This window comes from Pantherophis guttatus, chromosome 2, assembly GCF_059756535.1.
Source record: "Pantherophis guttatus breed Tessera chromosome 2, ASM5975653v1, whole genome shotgun sequence".
Lineage (NCBI taxonomy): Eukaryota > Metazoa > Chordata > Lepidosauria > Squamata > Colubridae > Pantherophis > Pantherophis guttatus.
Window position 1 is genome coordinate 70,212,693 of NC_142064.1, and position 15,528 is coordinate 70,228,220.

The following is a 15,528-nucleotide window of genomic DNA, read 5'->3' on the forward strand; positions in this document are numbered from 1 at the left end:
AGCTTATTTTCCATTATATTTATGCAAGTGGGGATACACAGCAAAATATTACTGTGCATTTTCTTCCTTTACAAAGGTTGTTGCCAAACCTAATTATTCTGAAGCAAAGTTTGGAAAACTATTTGGGATTTACAAAGAGGCAAAAAGAAATCTGGAATAATGTTTCTTTTTTCCCTTTCATTATGTAAGAAGAAAAGACCTGTTTGTAGTTCAGAATGCACATTTACCTGCTTCCAGTTTTCTATTTAAACCAAAGGTAAATAGCACTATTCCTGTGGACAGAAAAAGTATTAACTTATTTAGCATCTGCTAGATTTTCTATTTCATCCAGCTTCCATTTTCAGTGAAAAGCTCTACCAATTCTATTATTTTATTATGAACACTTATCTCTTGTCCTGAGCTATATTAAAATTGTTTAACATGTACACATAATGAAAAATAAAACAATTGTGATACACATCCCTGCTACATTACATATGGATATGTTTATTTCACTGCTGTATTGGGTATTTTCTTAACTGCCTGAATGTTCTGCATAGAAAGGCTAATTGTTGAATAACTGCCAACAATCTTTGTGAAATGTAACAAATAAGCTCCTGGGAATTAAAGTTATGGAAAAAGTAAAATAATTTTCGTGAATCATCAGAAAAATACTATTTTTATGCAGCTCAATGCTTGTAATTACTTTAAAAATATTCACAAATGCTAAAACATGCATATGTATTTTAATCTCAGTTATGAAATTGATATGAGATTGCATTAATCAGACATTATTAAATATGTATAATTCTAACGTCTTAATATTCAGGATAAGTATTATTGTTTTGGATCTAATATATTTGAAAGGGAAAGTGATTAACTAAGGGTACTGTTGAAACGCAAACCTTTTCAGCCCAAGATGTTTTTCTGACAAAATCTGCAAAAATTGTGGCAAATATTCCAGCTAAAACTTATAATGTTAATCTCACTATATTGCATACCTTTTTTTTTCTTCCTCTCTTTAAACACTGTACTGACTACCAGCAACTGGGCAGCAGGTTCAGAAACTTATTCCGTGCTGCTTTTCTTCTTGGACAAAACCTTAAATAAATCATCCACGATAATTGCACCAATCCTAGAATACAGTACTAAAAAAACAAAATAAGATTTAATAATCTTATTAAAGATTAAGATTAAAGCAAGCAAGAAAAGAAAAATCCAGAACAGCAGCTTGGTGCCTGTATTTTAAACTTTTTTAAATACCTGAGAAAGTGGTTAAATAGCGCCACCTGGAGTGAAAAATCTTCATTTGTATACTATATTTTTTTCAAGATACACATAAACCTTAATTGGAACAGTGCAGTTCAGCTGTAAAAAAATATAAGTTATCGTAACCTTGAAAAAAAGTTGTTAACCACTATTAACACAAATTCAGGAGCAGTTTTCTTTCTTGTTAATAAAACATACCTTATATCCTTTAATTGCTTGCATTTTTAATATCTATGTATACTATCAAGACAAATTTCCGAATAAAGTTAAGTCATAGATATATGTGTGTATGCATGTATATATGTTTAGATGGATGTAGATAGATAGATAGATAGATAGATAGATAGATAGATAGATAGATAGATATAGACAGACACATAAATTTCATTATTAGCCCAAGTCAATCCACTGCAGGATGAAGTGCCATCTTCAGCTGTTTTCCAACTGCTTTGACATTTTTTGCCATTTATAGTTAACACATTGTATAAGTAACAACCTGTGTTGATGTATGGTTAGAAGCTTGATGTTGAATGCAAAAGCTGTACAGAAATTGAAAGTTGCATAAAGAAGCATGGAGCTACAAATGCTTGATATAATGCAATCTGACAGGAAAAGATGAGTGAAAGCATCTTCATTGAAGGTTATGAACTGTATTTTGCCTTACTGGTCCAGTGTGGGCTATTAGATAGATGTTTTTTGATTCCCCAATCTGGGGCTATGAGATGATGTTTAGCCTAAACACACACTTAACCAAAAATGAGAGCAAATTTTACACAGTTAGGTAGTACTGTACTATTTTTAAAAATTATTTCCGCATTGCAGAAAAAAATCCCACATATAACTCGCACACAAAGAACCACAAAAAATTAGTATGGCTCCTCTGATCTACTACTTTATTGTAAATGTGCAGAACATTAAAAAGATAGCTTTCTCAATTTCACAAAAATGTTTTTTACTATCTTAATTTATTGTTTGATTCTGTGTAACACAGTTTGCCTTTACATAAGTCTCACAGAGGTAATAACAGTTTGTTTTGATAAAATCCAGATCTCCCAGATTCATGTATAAAACACAGGATGGAAATAGATTAGATATTAAAAAGCAAGCAGATGACATAGGATGCTTAATTCTCCATCTACCCCAGCAGATGAACTGGGTTAGTGGAAATCTTTATCTTAACCTCCCTGCAGTCTGCTCTCCATGAACTTTTTTTTATTGAATTGAAGAAAAATCCATCCAAAACTATTTTGTTGTCTGAAGCAAATAATAAAATGAGGTTCCCTCCATTCCAGAAATAGAAGTTGATTGTATTAATAGCTGACCTTTGAAATTTTGCTGTGGGATATAATTACTGAACTAAATTAAATAGGATACTTTTTGAGGCCTAGAACAGATTGTATAATACATACTGATCTATTCTCCAAGAAGAGCAATCTGTTCATATGACAAGTACCTATATTTGACTTCGGTGCCAAAAACACTCTAACTCATAGTACTACCCTGTTTCTCCCAAAATAAGACAGCCCCTGATAATAAGCCCAATCGGGCTTTTGAGTGCATGGCAATAAGGCCAAGTGCTTATTTCAGGGTTCAAAAAAATATAAGACGGTCTTATTTTCAGGGAAACATGGTATAATTGTTCGCTTGTAGTTCAAAATACGTTTTGATGCTTTATAAAAAGAATAAACTAAGGGATGGGAAATCTATATAGAAATAGAAATGCAGACAGAGATCTTTTCAGTTCAAAACTTATAGTTGCTGAGAATTAGGAGGAATGTTGAACCAACTAGCTGAAAGTAGAATGTAAGGAATAACAAAAAGTGATAATTTTTAGTTTCTCTAAACCTGTTGATGTTTGACAAACAAATATAATGGAAGATTCCTGGACTTCTGGTCTCTGTGTGGAGCTAGTCTCTCTTTGGATCAGCTTAAAACTTGGTTAATTTCTTGGATTTTAGGTGTTATATAGGTTTAATGTGAGTGATTACAATCATTAATGAGGAATACAGCATTATATAGGTAGGCATGGGAGGACAGATGAAAAGGACCAGACTAATATTGTCTCCAGAATAACCCACAATATTTAAGAAAAAAGAGGAATGAGTGTTCTGCTGAGCTGCAAGGAAACACAAACAAGTTGCTATAAGGAGGTAAATGCAAAACCTGGGAATCAAAGTGCCTCATGCTCTTCATAAAATGGAACATCTTTTATCAATTTAGCCCTTTCATCTCAGTTGTCTATTTCTGTTTTTATTTAAAATGTTGACAATCAATGAAGCGGTCCCTTGACATGAATTCAGCTCCAATCCAATTCTGATTGGAAATCAGGATAGTCTGCTTTCTTTTTTTTAGTTCAGTCACACTTCACTTCAACACTGCATTAAAGTGGATCCTTAGATGTTAGGCACATGTAAACTTTGCTCAGTCACTGCCTGCAGAAGGATGTAATTTTCGTTATGTAGGAAGCTGTGCTTCACCCCAGGAGGGTAATCAGACACCCTCATCGGTGTGGTGAGAAAGAGGGAGACCTGGAAAGTGACTTTCAGAATTTAAGGAGCCACCTCTTCAGTTTGGGGGGAGGGGTGTGCTAAAGCAGAGCAATCGGAGGTCAAATTAAAGATCCGACGTGTCCTTGAAACTGCCGCCTGCAAGCGATTTGCAAAGTCCGATGAAAGAAAGGGAGCGCGGATCTAAAAGGCAGGAGACGGACTGAGGGTCAACTCTGAGTGACCCGCGAACAGCGCTGCAGGACCCTGACCGGTGCCGGGAGTCAGCAAGGTCCTCCACGAGGCTACGAAGCGTTCCGGGCGGGAGAGCAGAGCCGGGCTGCGGTTGCAGATGGCGGCGGCAGAGGAAGGGATCCAAGCGCTCAGCTGCACCAGGGCGGGCGCCGTCTTCATGATGCTCTCGATGCTGAAGGAGCACCTGCTGCTGCTGCCGTCGCCGCCCTGCTGGCCGATCTCCCCCGGGGCCCGCTTTTCTTTTTCCCCGGGACCATGGCGCCCCTTCCCCGCTTCTTCGGCCACTCGGGCCGCCCCCGCACTTTTTTCCGTCGGCGGCGGCGGCGACGAACAGGCGGGAAGAAGCCCGACCGCCGGAGGCAGCAAGGCACCACCAGGGGGAGGCGGGAAGAGCAGGATCCCGGCGGCGGCGGCGTCGGAGGACGCGGGCCGCTTGAAGCGCTGCCTGCGCCTGAGGAAGCTGCCGTTGTGAAACATGCCCTGCGAGGCCGGGTGGAGGCGCCACAAGTGGCCTTTGCCGGGACTGCCGGGCTGGCGGGGCACCTTGACGAAGCAGTCGTTGAGCGAGAGGTTGTGGCGGATGGAGTTCTGCCAGGCGGGGAAGCGCCGGCCGTAGTAGGCGAAGCGCCCGCGGATGAAGGCGCAGATGCCGCTGAGAGGCAGCTGCTGCTGCGGGCTCTGCAGGATGGCCATGGTGATCAGCGCGATGTAGGAGTAAGGGGGCTTGGCCAGCCCCTCGGGGGCCGTCGCCGCTGCAGCTGCCACCGTTGCTCCGGTGGGCTGGCTGCTCCCGGCGCCGCCGCTCCGGCTTTCCTTCGGACGGGTCCAGAGTCCCCGGCTGCTTTGGCCCAAGAAGCCGGGACTTTCTTCCCCATCTGAATTCCGACCTTCTCGGAGATGGTCCTCAAAGGCTTCCTCGCCGGATGGGCTCATAGGAAGGGAAGATCCACCCACGCGGCCACGAAAGAAGGGCGAAGAGGACCTGCAGCCGGTGCAACCGAATGACCCAGCTTCGAGGCTGTGGGGGTCTTTTATTGCCCTGTTTCTACCCTCCCTGTCAACTGAAGAGGGAGGGTCTCCTTTTCCATTGGCATGCTCCAATCCCTGGGGAAGGAGGGAGCGCATCGGAGGTGACCCCCCCCTTTTCCCTCTGACTCTGATAGGAAGGTGAACTCAGAAGTCCTATGCAGGTGTCCCGTGTGAATAGGGTCTTAAAGAGGGGCATGGCATGGCTCTCCATATGAGTTCCAGTCCAGCAACCCTTGATAACATTGTTAATGGTGACAGAAACTGTGGTCCAGAAAACTTAACCCAACTAGCCCAGATGGGCTGAAATAAAGAGAGCTGCAATATTAGTATGGAAGAAGTAGGAACTGTCTTTAAAAAATTATTGGGCTCAGAATTCTCATAGGGTTTTTTACTCCATTGTTTTGGTAAATTAACGTTGGCTGAAAGACCCATCCTACTTTCTGGTGGTTTACAGTCCCAAAATCGCAGAGTATTCTGGAACAGAGCCTCCAGGGAATGACAATTTTTAGAAAGCAAGGCAAACTGGACACTCAGGTAAAGAACCCATGGCTTATTCTTGAAGAGGGAAAAATAAACTGGGGAGGTATTCCAGGTTATACAAGGTTAAGAAGGAAGAAACGATAGATGAAGAAACATCCCCCCCCCCCAAATCATGGGAGGCACAGCACTTTACAGATACGGATAAGGAACCTTTTTAATTTAAAAAAATAGAGGGGGAAAAAACTTATCCATAAACAAACAAAAAAAAAAAGCAGCACAAAAATTAAAATTCCTGTCAATTGCAATGAAGAGGTCAAAATATATTACAATGTATTATACAAAATATATTACACATACAATAGGTATGTGGTATGATACAGATAAATCCAGGAAATCATTATTTATTCATGCCAGGAAAAACATAATTATCCATCAACGAGTTTCATTCCTAGACTCCAAAATAATAAAAAAGGTGAGAAAGAGAAAACTTGGTGCAGAAAATTCAAGAGAATTTTTTGCTCAGCTGATCTGCTAACTGTACTCTGGAACTGATCCAACTCAGCCCTGTAGTTCTTTCATTGTAAATTCTGCCACATGCTTCTAATATATTTGTGTTTAAAAATAAATGATATTCATCCCATCCTCTTTAGAATTAAGTTACTCTGCATAACAGTGCATTGATTACAAAGCTTGAAGTAGATTGTAACATTTACACAATTCTTTTTTGTTTTTTTATGTGTACATTAATCAACATTAAACTAAATGAAAGAAGTTTATTTATAAAACACCACTGCGCTACACTGTAAAAGTAATGAATTCTCTTTTTTTAGTGCTTTTTACCCTATCAGTCAGGCAATAAGACATCTACCGTCTTGTAACATCACTTAGGGTAAACTCATACATTTCTGGTTAAATATATTTAAATTTTAGAATAATCTTTCTGATGTTAAGCTATTGCTTATTGAAATATACTGTTGAATGTTTAATTTCAAACCATAGCTTGTTCATCTATAATTGACTGAATTACAAAATTCACCAAGATTTAAAGCTTTCTAGAAATAGCAGAACATATTAAAGCAGTTATCCAGTAATATATTTTTTTTAAAAATAGTCAAACTGAAGAAATAACCTACTTATCAAATTCACCAAAATGTATTATTTTCCTATCACGTTAAAAAATAGAAAATAACATCCTTGTTTTAACTATTTAAAGTCCCTGGATTAGAAGTACTGGGCACCTAATTTTATGCAATCTTACTGCAATTATATCAATGGATCTTATTCTTTACCAAATGTTTAGAATTTCACTTTAAGAACAAGTCTGATTTTAAAGATTACTCAAGGTCAACCAGCCACTTCCACTGATAGAATAGAATTTACCCTGAGCATGAGAAAATCAGTCAGACAACTGGTAAAGTTGAAAAGTAGATGGAAATCTTAAGATTTATGTGAAATCTGATACATTAGAAGAGTTAATACAGTAGTGCTTTATTATAGGGTGTGATACTTAGGTTCATTTGTCCTTGTATCTATGGCTTCCAAAGAAGTAACGTGCTGCCTTAGAGATTCAGGAAGTCAGTACTTGGGATGGCAGTCCAATTATTCCAATTAGGCAACTGAACTGAAACCAGAGTTTGCAGCGCAATGGAAAAGGGTGACAAATGAATGTGTTTCTGCAGTTTGCAGAGAGAGAGACAGAGTGACAGAGAAGCAGAAACACACAGAGAAATCACTGGCCAAGATTATTCTCTTTAAAGAACTCCTCATACTCTCTACCTTTGAGGGGTTCAAATGTCCTTTCAAGCAGAGGCTCATGCTCTTACTCTTAAAATAAAGTGTCATCCTCATTTGTTTTGATAAGGCATCCCAATTCTTTTAAAAAAACAGAAGTGTGTTAAAACTAATGAAATCTATTCACATTTGAGCTGTGAGTTCATGATGGCTGGGGAATGCTGAGAGTTGAAGTCCACAGGTCTTAAAGTTGCCAAGGTTGGACACCCCTGCTCTAACGAAACAATTTTCAACATTCATTAGAGCACCCTTGCCTAATCTTTATCCTGATATACTCCTGAACAACCTCCATTACCTGTTGTCCATATTAGCTGAAAATTATGGGTATTGTAGCCGAATGCATCTGGAGAATTCCAAGTTGGTAAAGGTTGTATTGGATAGTCCTAGTCAAAGTTTAATTTACTGCAAGAGCTCAATCTTAGCACCTGTTCACCAAACATGGTCTAGAGGAAGGAAAAAGATGCAGAATACATTCCCATAACTCGTGTGTGTTTTAAAAAAATAATGGAAACTGTCTCAAAAAAAATGGAGAAGTGACATTTCAAGGACACACACATATTTTCTTTATTAATTGCTAATTCTAGATAAATTCAGACTTGATATTCTATATATGGGCAATAGTTTTATAAGGCCCAACTATTAAAAAAGAAAAATAGACCCAAAATATTTTAATAATCCCTTGGTAAAAAAATGCAGGGTTACAAAGCACTTTTCCTCTGAAGCTGGTATCAACTATTTTCCTCTCTTTTGGTCACAGTTGCTATAAAGAGTGCTTTAAGGATATCATTATCCAGGTTCCTTCCTAGGGACAAATAACAAAATTGAAAACATTTTTAATATTTTACAATACTTTGCATTACAAATACAACCAATGCTTACCAAAAAAATTATTAAAACCAGATGATAAAAAGATAAGGGAATGCCCCAGCAAGTCAGTAGGGATCCATTTCTTCTCATGTTGTCTACTTCAGTTACTTTCTTGTAAAGACAAGACTGCTCAGATATGCTTGTTGTCCTGACTATGCTGGGGGAATTGCTTGGATGGAGAGTTATGTTCCTCAAATGCAACTCCCACTGTTTCTCCCCCCCCCCGCCCCCCATTCTTATTCCATGGAAGGCTGGTTTAGTTCTAATATTCCTTCTCCCAGCTTGTGCTGCAGGAACATTTGCCTTTTATCTAAATTTTTAGTAAATTAGTGAAGGAAAAGCTATCATGCCTTGAATCATTCCTCTCTAACAAACTTTCTAGAGCTACCTCAGTTGCAAATTCTGTGGAAATCCAAGAACAGCTGCAGACCTTCCTTAAACCCCTGGCAATGTTTTATTTCTCTTAAGAAGTAGTCTACCCAATCAACAATGCTACTATGCAATGAGCATCTACAAATGATTACAGATTAGGAATTTGACTCAACTCTTAGTCCTGATCTACACATACATGGCAGATGCAAATTGTACTAATCACTTAAAAAGTAGAGCAGGATTAACAAGAACAGTGTCATACAGCTGAGAATACATTTCCCTGCCCTTCATTGTTTAATTCTTTTATTTTTATTAATATAATAATACATTTTAAAAAAAAAAGATAGCATCAAGAAAGGGATAGAGAATTGCTGACATTATACAATTAATGCTCAATTAATAAAGAAAAAACCATGCCAAGCAAAATACTTTTCATCTGCTTTTATGATATAAGGAAGAAGTATGATTATTTTAGCTGAGTGCCAAAATCTCAACTATATCATTATTTATCAATGTTAAAACAAGACAAGGTTATTTGCTTTTCAGCAACCTTTCCTTTTGGTGACTTTTTCTTAATTCTGCATACTTTTAGTGTTAGAAACTATATGCTTTCTTCAGGATGACGCAGGCTCCTGAAAACAGTTGGGCTGCTCTAATGGCTAACAGGAAGGTACTGCTTGAGGTCCAAATAATTTATTCCAAGTCATTCTGAAATGCACGTAGTGCTACTAAAAACCAGCAAAACAAATTATTGGATAAATGCATATCTATGTTAAGATACAGACAGGAGGGTAACTTCAGCATTCCTTCTCTAAATGTTCCTTCTGTTTTTGTTGAGAAATCTACATGATAAATAAACAGCTGCTTTCTATTCTTGGCTTCATGTATGTATTACTTATTATTATATTTATATAACACTATAATCCCAATGAACTCTCAGCAGTTCATAGGGATAACATCGTAACTGAAACATGGTTGGCTGAAAACCATATCTTTTAAAATATAAAATATACAAAAGCTTTATATGAGAATGGAAAAAAGATATGATTTTTCTTCCAATTACACCTAGTCTGGGTAAGAACTGTCCAAGGCTGTCATATATTATTCAGAAACTGCTTATTATTATTCAAATAACAATAAAATGGAAGCAAACCAATTCAGATGCAGAATCAATTGTTTTTGAAAATGTTCACACGCACACACATTATAAAGCTAAAAAGGGAAATTTATGTCAATGAAACGCAAAGTTTAGTACTGTCAAATGTCAGGATATCTCTTTAGAAACTGGGTTTTAATTCATTTTCTGTACAATTGTATTAAGAACAATTATACTGATTACATTTCCATTTTTTTGTAGAATTAATAGTTTTATACATAGTAATGCCCATATTCTTACCTATTAAGACCAATCGATTAATTCGTTCATCCTCTTTCCATTTCACAGTTGTTTCCTCTAGATCATAGAGCTCATAAACACCCTGAACTATCACCTGATGAGATTTATCTTTGATGGACACCAATCCCTGATTAGAAAATAAAATAAAATTAGCAAAGTGGCTAGTGAAGACTTCTATAAATTGAATATAAAGTTTAGAAATACTATACATAGAATCTATAAATAAAACATATTCTAAGATCCTTGGTATAAAAGGAATTGATTGCTTTCATCTTAACAGTGATGGACAGAGTTACCTTGAGATAAGATGGGTGGCCTATAAATTTTATAAATAAATGAATGGGTGCTATATTAACCCTAAAGGGAGGCCTACGTGCATAAATATTCTTCACTGCCTAACATAGGATGGGATAGCATAGCATATGTAAGTAAATAAATGTCTGTTGTGGTAAAAACTATATAACCTATGTTTTCATAATATCTATAATATCAACAACCTTGTACAGATAATCCTTGATTTACAACTGCCCATTATGGTTGTAAGTCATGACAATTGTAAAGTAACCCATATGGGTCACCAATTTTGCGACCTTTTTTGCAAAATCGATAAGCAAACCAATTGTTTGCTATGGACCACTTTTGTCAAAAACCAGAAGTAAATGCTGTTTTGGCAAAAAAAACGTGGTCGTCTGACTGCGGGATGTTGCAAACAGCCTTAACAACAGGGTAGTTGCTGAGCACCTGAAATATGCCCCTGCCATGGTTTGTTGTAACTTCGAATGGGCGCTAAGCAATTGGTCATAAGTCAAGGACTATCTGTAGTTTTAAAGATCATGAAAGAGTTCCTTCTCTCATAATTAGCGTAATGTCTGCGCACGAAGAAACTCTATCATACATTTCTTCTAGAAGGTACAGAAGTTGCAAGTACAGACCTTTTGATATTAAAATTTGATGAAAAAGAACCACATATGGCTGTAATACATAGAGCAAAATTTTAGCCCTTTTAAGTGTTTGAGCACCATATGATGACTCCAAATTAGCATATGCCCCACTTTCCATATTCAACCACTTTCTGCATCCAAATAAAAACAGTATCGTTTTTGAAAATAAGAATGATAATACTGAGTACTGAACCTTTAGTCTTATTACTTCCATGGGGTTACCTTTCTTGTCTTTTACATTTTTCTCCCACAACAGATTCTAAAAGAGATAAAAAAATGATAGGAAGAATTATACATTCATAATAAAATAAACTTCTTGGGGCAAAAAAGCCAAGTTTTTTTCAAATCGTGTTTCTTTTTTAAAGTCAAAAATGCATTAGTCTATAAAGAAAGTACGAAATAATTTGGATTTTTCATGCAAATAATACAGCACTTACTTGAATAAACACATTTAGGTCTTCTTCGGTTGCACTTCCTAGCACTTCAAAAGTGGATGTAACAATACTCTGAAAATTGAAAGGATAAAAATTGCTATATTCTGTTTTAGTAAAAGCAAAATATGTTCTAATAATAAAAATTCTACGTTAGCAATCCATGGAATCTGCAAATTAATGCAATGCGATGCAATGTATGTAATATTACATAAAATTACATATTTTTTCTTGAACTATATATTTAATGATCATATACATTTCTTTCCATAATAAATTGTAACCATTTAGAATCCTAAATGCAATAATTAAATGCACATATACTTTCAGTGCATGCCTGTATATAGCTATAAGGAAGCCGTCTTCTAATGTGATCTCTCATTTTCCAGCATTGACAAAACACAATTGTACTGACACAGTTCCAAATCAGGATGCTACCAAAGAACCCCGCTTAGTAGTATAACACATTGCTACACAAGCCTTTTGAAATTAGAATCATCCTTTTTTACACTACTTTCCATTTAATCCACTTAAACCCTGCTTTTATGAAAAACAAAGCACTTCCTTTCAACTATCCTAAATAACTTAAGAGGAGCCTCATAAAGCAAGATTCAGATTAACACTATTTAGAAACCTTTAAAAAAGCTAAATCTTTGAAACACAGATTAATTAAAAAAGAGTATATATATTATTACAGCACGCCCTAAAACATTTGCTATTTGTCATAAAACTTAAAACAGATTATCAGGAACTTGGCCTTATACAAGGAACATGGCCCTAATCTTCCTTTACAAGGCCAGTTTTAGCTTGTGAAATGACTTAAATTAGATCAGATGTGTCCAATCTTGGCCACTTTAATTCTCTTAAAAAAAAACCCAAATATATACTTTATTCTCTTAAAAAAACCCCAAATATATACAAGTATTTTCCAGTCTTCCATGTGCCTAGGACCATTTCCCAGATTACACATTAGGCCTAATTTAAGTCTACTTCCCAATTCAGTACATTTATTAGGGAACTGAGCACAGAAGGGTCAAAATAAGAAAAGCTAATTTTCAGTGGCTAAGTCTATACTGACCTGATCTTTGTCAATACTTAAAGGACAGTTCCCTGGGTCTCCAGAGCAAACACTGACCTTTGTTCCAGGCCAGCCACTTGGAAAAAAAGCAAGTTTCCCCAGACGTGTTCTCAGAGGATTGGGAGTAGCATCCCATAACAAAAATTTACACTGACCAATCATTACCTTGGATGGTTTGATCCAATGTCTTCCAGGTGGTACCTACTGTATCTATTTAGCATAGGCTGACTCATAAGGGAAGACAATCAAGGATTAAATTCACATAGATGTTTGGGGGGTCTAGTTTTTCTGTTCACATTTTATGCTTAACAAGATTATATAACAAGAGAGAAGGGAGACTGAATCTATCACAAACTCTTGGAGGCATTCCACTAAGAATGGTTGCAAAGAATGGCTGAGCATAGGCTATCTATCTCACATGTTCTCCAATAAAGAAGGCAACTAATAGGTAGCACCACCTGCACAGACAAAAACATTCCCTTCAGGCAAAACAGGAAAGGTTGCCCCTCTCTTGCCCAAGAATCAACTTGCATGAAGAAATTAAAGAAAGCAGAGAGTTAAGACTGGTACTGAGGGTAGAGTTTTTCCCCAGGAGTTTTCCCCCCAGGCAGATGGGGGTTGAATCTGTTACAAAGAATTCAAATCCAAAATCTAATCTCTTACTTTTTATTTCCCACCACATTATTACTTGAGCTGTGGTGATGCAGTAGTTAAAATGCAATATTGCAGGCTAATTCTGCCAACTGCCAGCGGTTCAATTCTGACCGGCTCAAGGCTGACTCAGTCTTCCATCCTTCCAAGGTTAGTCAAATGAGGACCCAGATTGTTGGGGGCAATATGCTGACTCTGTAAACTGCTTAGAGAGGGCTGTAAAGCACTGTGAAGCGGTGTATAAGTCTAAGTGCTATTGTTGTTGAATCTGGTAGCATTCTTTCTTGTATCCCCTGATGACTGATAATGCATAGAGAGGAGGAAAAGCACAGCCTTGCAAAATTCTGTTATTATAGTCAACCAATACAGCACATTTCTAGTCTTCCTTGAGGTTGATTTTTGGATCTGGTTTACCTCATGGAGTTGATATAACGATGAAGGAAAAGGAACATAAAAGGGCACATATATACTATTAATAAAAGTTTAATCAGTCATACTTAGCGCAGATTTACTGCTCACCTTATCTAGATGTGCACAAGGTTCTTCTTCAAGCTGAAGTTTCTGCTGCAAACTTATAAGGACAATACATTTAAAACCATAGCATTGCAAACACAAAACATAATCTGGACAATTGTCAATATCGGGGTGTAGCAGAAATACAAGTTGAATTCTAAAACAAAGAGCAACATATAATCTTACCTTTTTCCAGATACACCGTCAAAAGCATGCAGGTCTAACACATTAGAGAGATCAACTCTAGGGGGAAAAATAAAATTATGTCTTTTATAACACACTTTATGGATATACTAAGACTGCCTCTTGCTCAATGGTATTTTCCTGTGACTGCTCCTCTCCACTGTAGCCTTTTATTCTTTCTGGTCAGCCTCTTTGAATGCTTAGAGAATTCTTGAAAAACTTTTGAAAGGTGAACAGAGGTGTGTGTATCTTCTCCACATCTTCCTCCCCTTTATTTCTGTGCTAATGTGGAAAGCCAAGCATTCAGTTTCACATGGAACCTCAGTTGCATGTGATGTCCAAATTTAGAGAACTATGATGATTTGAGAATAAATTAGGATTTGAAACTACAATTTGATCCTTACAATTTCAGTAATCCTGATTTAATTCAACCAATTTTGTTTGTTTGGTTTTTTAGACACACCAAGGAAAAGCATTCAGTTTAAAAATTAATATAGAATACTTTTTTTCATTGTTCCCATTGAAAACATGAGTTCCTTTATTAATTACTGTTCACAGAAAAGTCAATCTTCTTTCAGTTTCTCTAGCATTGCAGGAATGGCTAATTTTAAGTCTTAAATTTATGGGAATGTAAGAAACTTCACAGAGCCCCCAACAATCCTTTGTTGTCAGGAAACTCGTGCAGCATAGCCGTTACAACATTGACACTTCTCCTACTCCAAAGTTTGTTCAGGAATATCTAAACTGACTTTAAAAAGCAAAGTCCAGAAAATGAGAAATCGCAAAGAGTGCTTAATAATTACCTTCATTGTGGACACTTTAACAATATCTTTAGAACTTATGAATGGTTCATCATCTCCAAACAATTTCTAATGCTAGTTTTGAAGGTAGAGACCTTTTTAAAAATCTAAATTTAATACTACTACACTTTACAATGTGTCATGCTGGCAGAATAATTATGATCGATAAACAGGCAATAGGACACAAGAAAAGTTATAGTATCGATTCCGGAACCTTTAAGTTAGAGAATGTCAAGTTAGAGCAGTGTTCCTCAACTTTGGTAAGTTGAAGATGGGTGGACTTCAACTTCCAGAATTCAATTCAATTCCGAATTCTGGGAATTGAAGTTCACCCATCTTCAACTTGCCAAGATTGAGAAAGACTGAGTTAGAGTGTTAAGTTGCTGAAACTATTTCACACATTCCACTCCACCTTCCTAACTCAACAAAAGAAAGAATGATAAAGACTGTAATCCCTATAAGCCAATATGACAGTCACTACAGAAAAGAATGTTCATAAATCAACCGTTTAGCAGCAGGACATAAATCCTCCAGCCTGGAGCAGATCTGAATTTCTAATGAAATTGTATCAATGGACCTGTTAATGGGATTAAAATGTTTGGAAATGCAGTAGTCAGCTGGTGAGTAACAAAAAATTGTTTCATAACTTTTTGTTGTCAGGCAAAATATGAGTGTATTGCACTTCATCAGTGATATCTACAAGGTTCTTTGCAACCTGTTGTATAATGTTATCTTTGTTATAAATTTGCATATACTATTTGGAAAAATATTTTCTAGAACAAGTTATATAGAGGAAAAGTGAATGTAATAATCTGATAGATCTAAGTCAATACAGGATTAGATCATATGCCTTCCAGCATCTTTAGATAAGAAAAATTACACAAGAACTTTATTTGCATTAGACTGAATGAACACTTATGTGATATCGCCTACATTCTTCTGTTAACATCTGTTGTGCTATATTCCTTCCTGAATTAGTACTATGTTAGAAAATATGTAAAGTGCAA

At 36.8% G+C, this 15,528-nt stretch overlaps 2 protein-coding genes across 8 annotated transcripts in view; both read right to left on the minus strand.

Moving 5' to 3' along the window:
* Positions 1-2,117: 2,117 nt before the first annotated feature.
* LOC117661468 (uncharacterized) lies at positions 2,118-5,963 on the minus strand. The gene has a single exon (XM_034410288.3). It carries the CDS (start codon positions 5,112-5,114, stop codon positions 3,939-3,941), a length of 1,176 nt encoding a protein of 391 aa, XP_034266179.2. The 5' UTR covers positions 5,115-5,963; the 3' UTR covers positions 2,118-3,938.
* Positions 5,964-7,828: 1,865 nt separating this feature from the next.
* Positions 7,829-15,528, minus strand: part of ZNG1C (Zn regulated GTPase metalloprotein activator 1C) — a 28,164-nt gene continuing 20,464 nt past the window's right edge. For 4 of the 7 annotated variants that reach the window (XM_034410290.3, XM_087886158.1, XM_087886159.1 and 1 more), the window contains 6 exons: positions 13,725-13,781; positions 13,545-13,596; positions 11,303-11,371; positions 11,059-11,124; positions 9,925-10,051; positions 7,829-8,091 (listed from right to left, as the gene is read on the minus strand). In XM_034410290.3, the coding sequence (XP_034266181.2) occupies positions 8,018-8,091; positions 9,925-10,051; positions 11,059-11,124; positions 11,303-11,371; positions 13,545-13,596; positions 13,725-13,781 (445 nt within the window). In that variant the 3' untranslated portion in view covers positions 7,829-8,017. The remainder of the gene's footprint in view (positions 8,092-9,924; positions 10,052-11,058; positions 11,125-11,302; positions 11,372-13,544; positions 13,597-13,724; positions 13,782-15,528) is intronic. The other 3 variants (XR_015732247.1, XR_015732246.1, XR_015732248.1) reach the window with 1 other exon arrangement.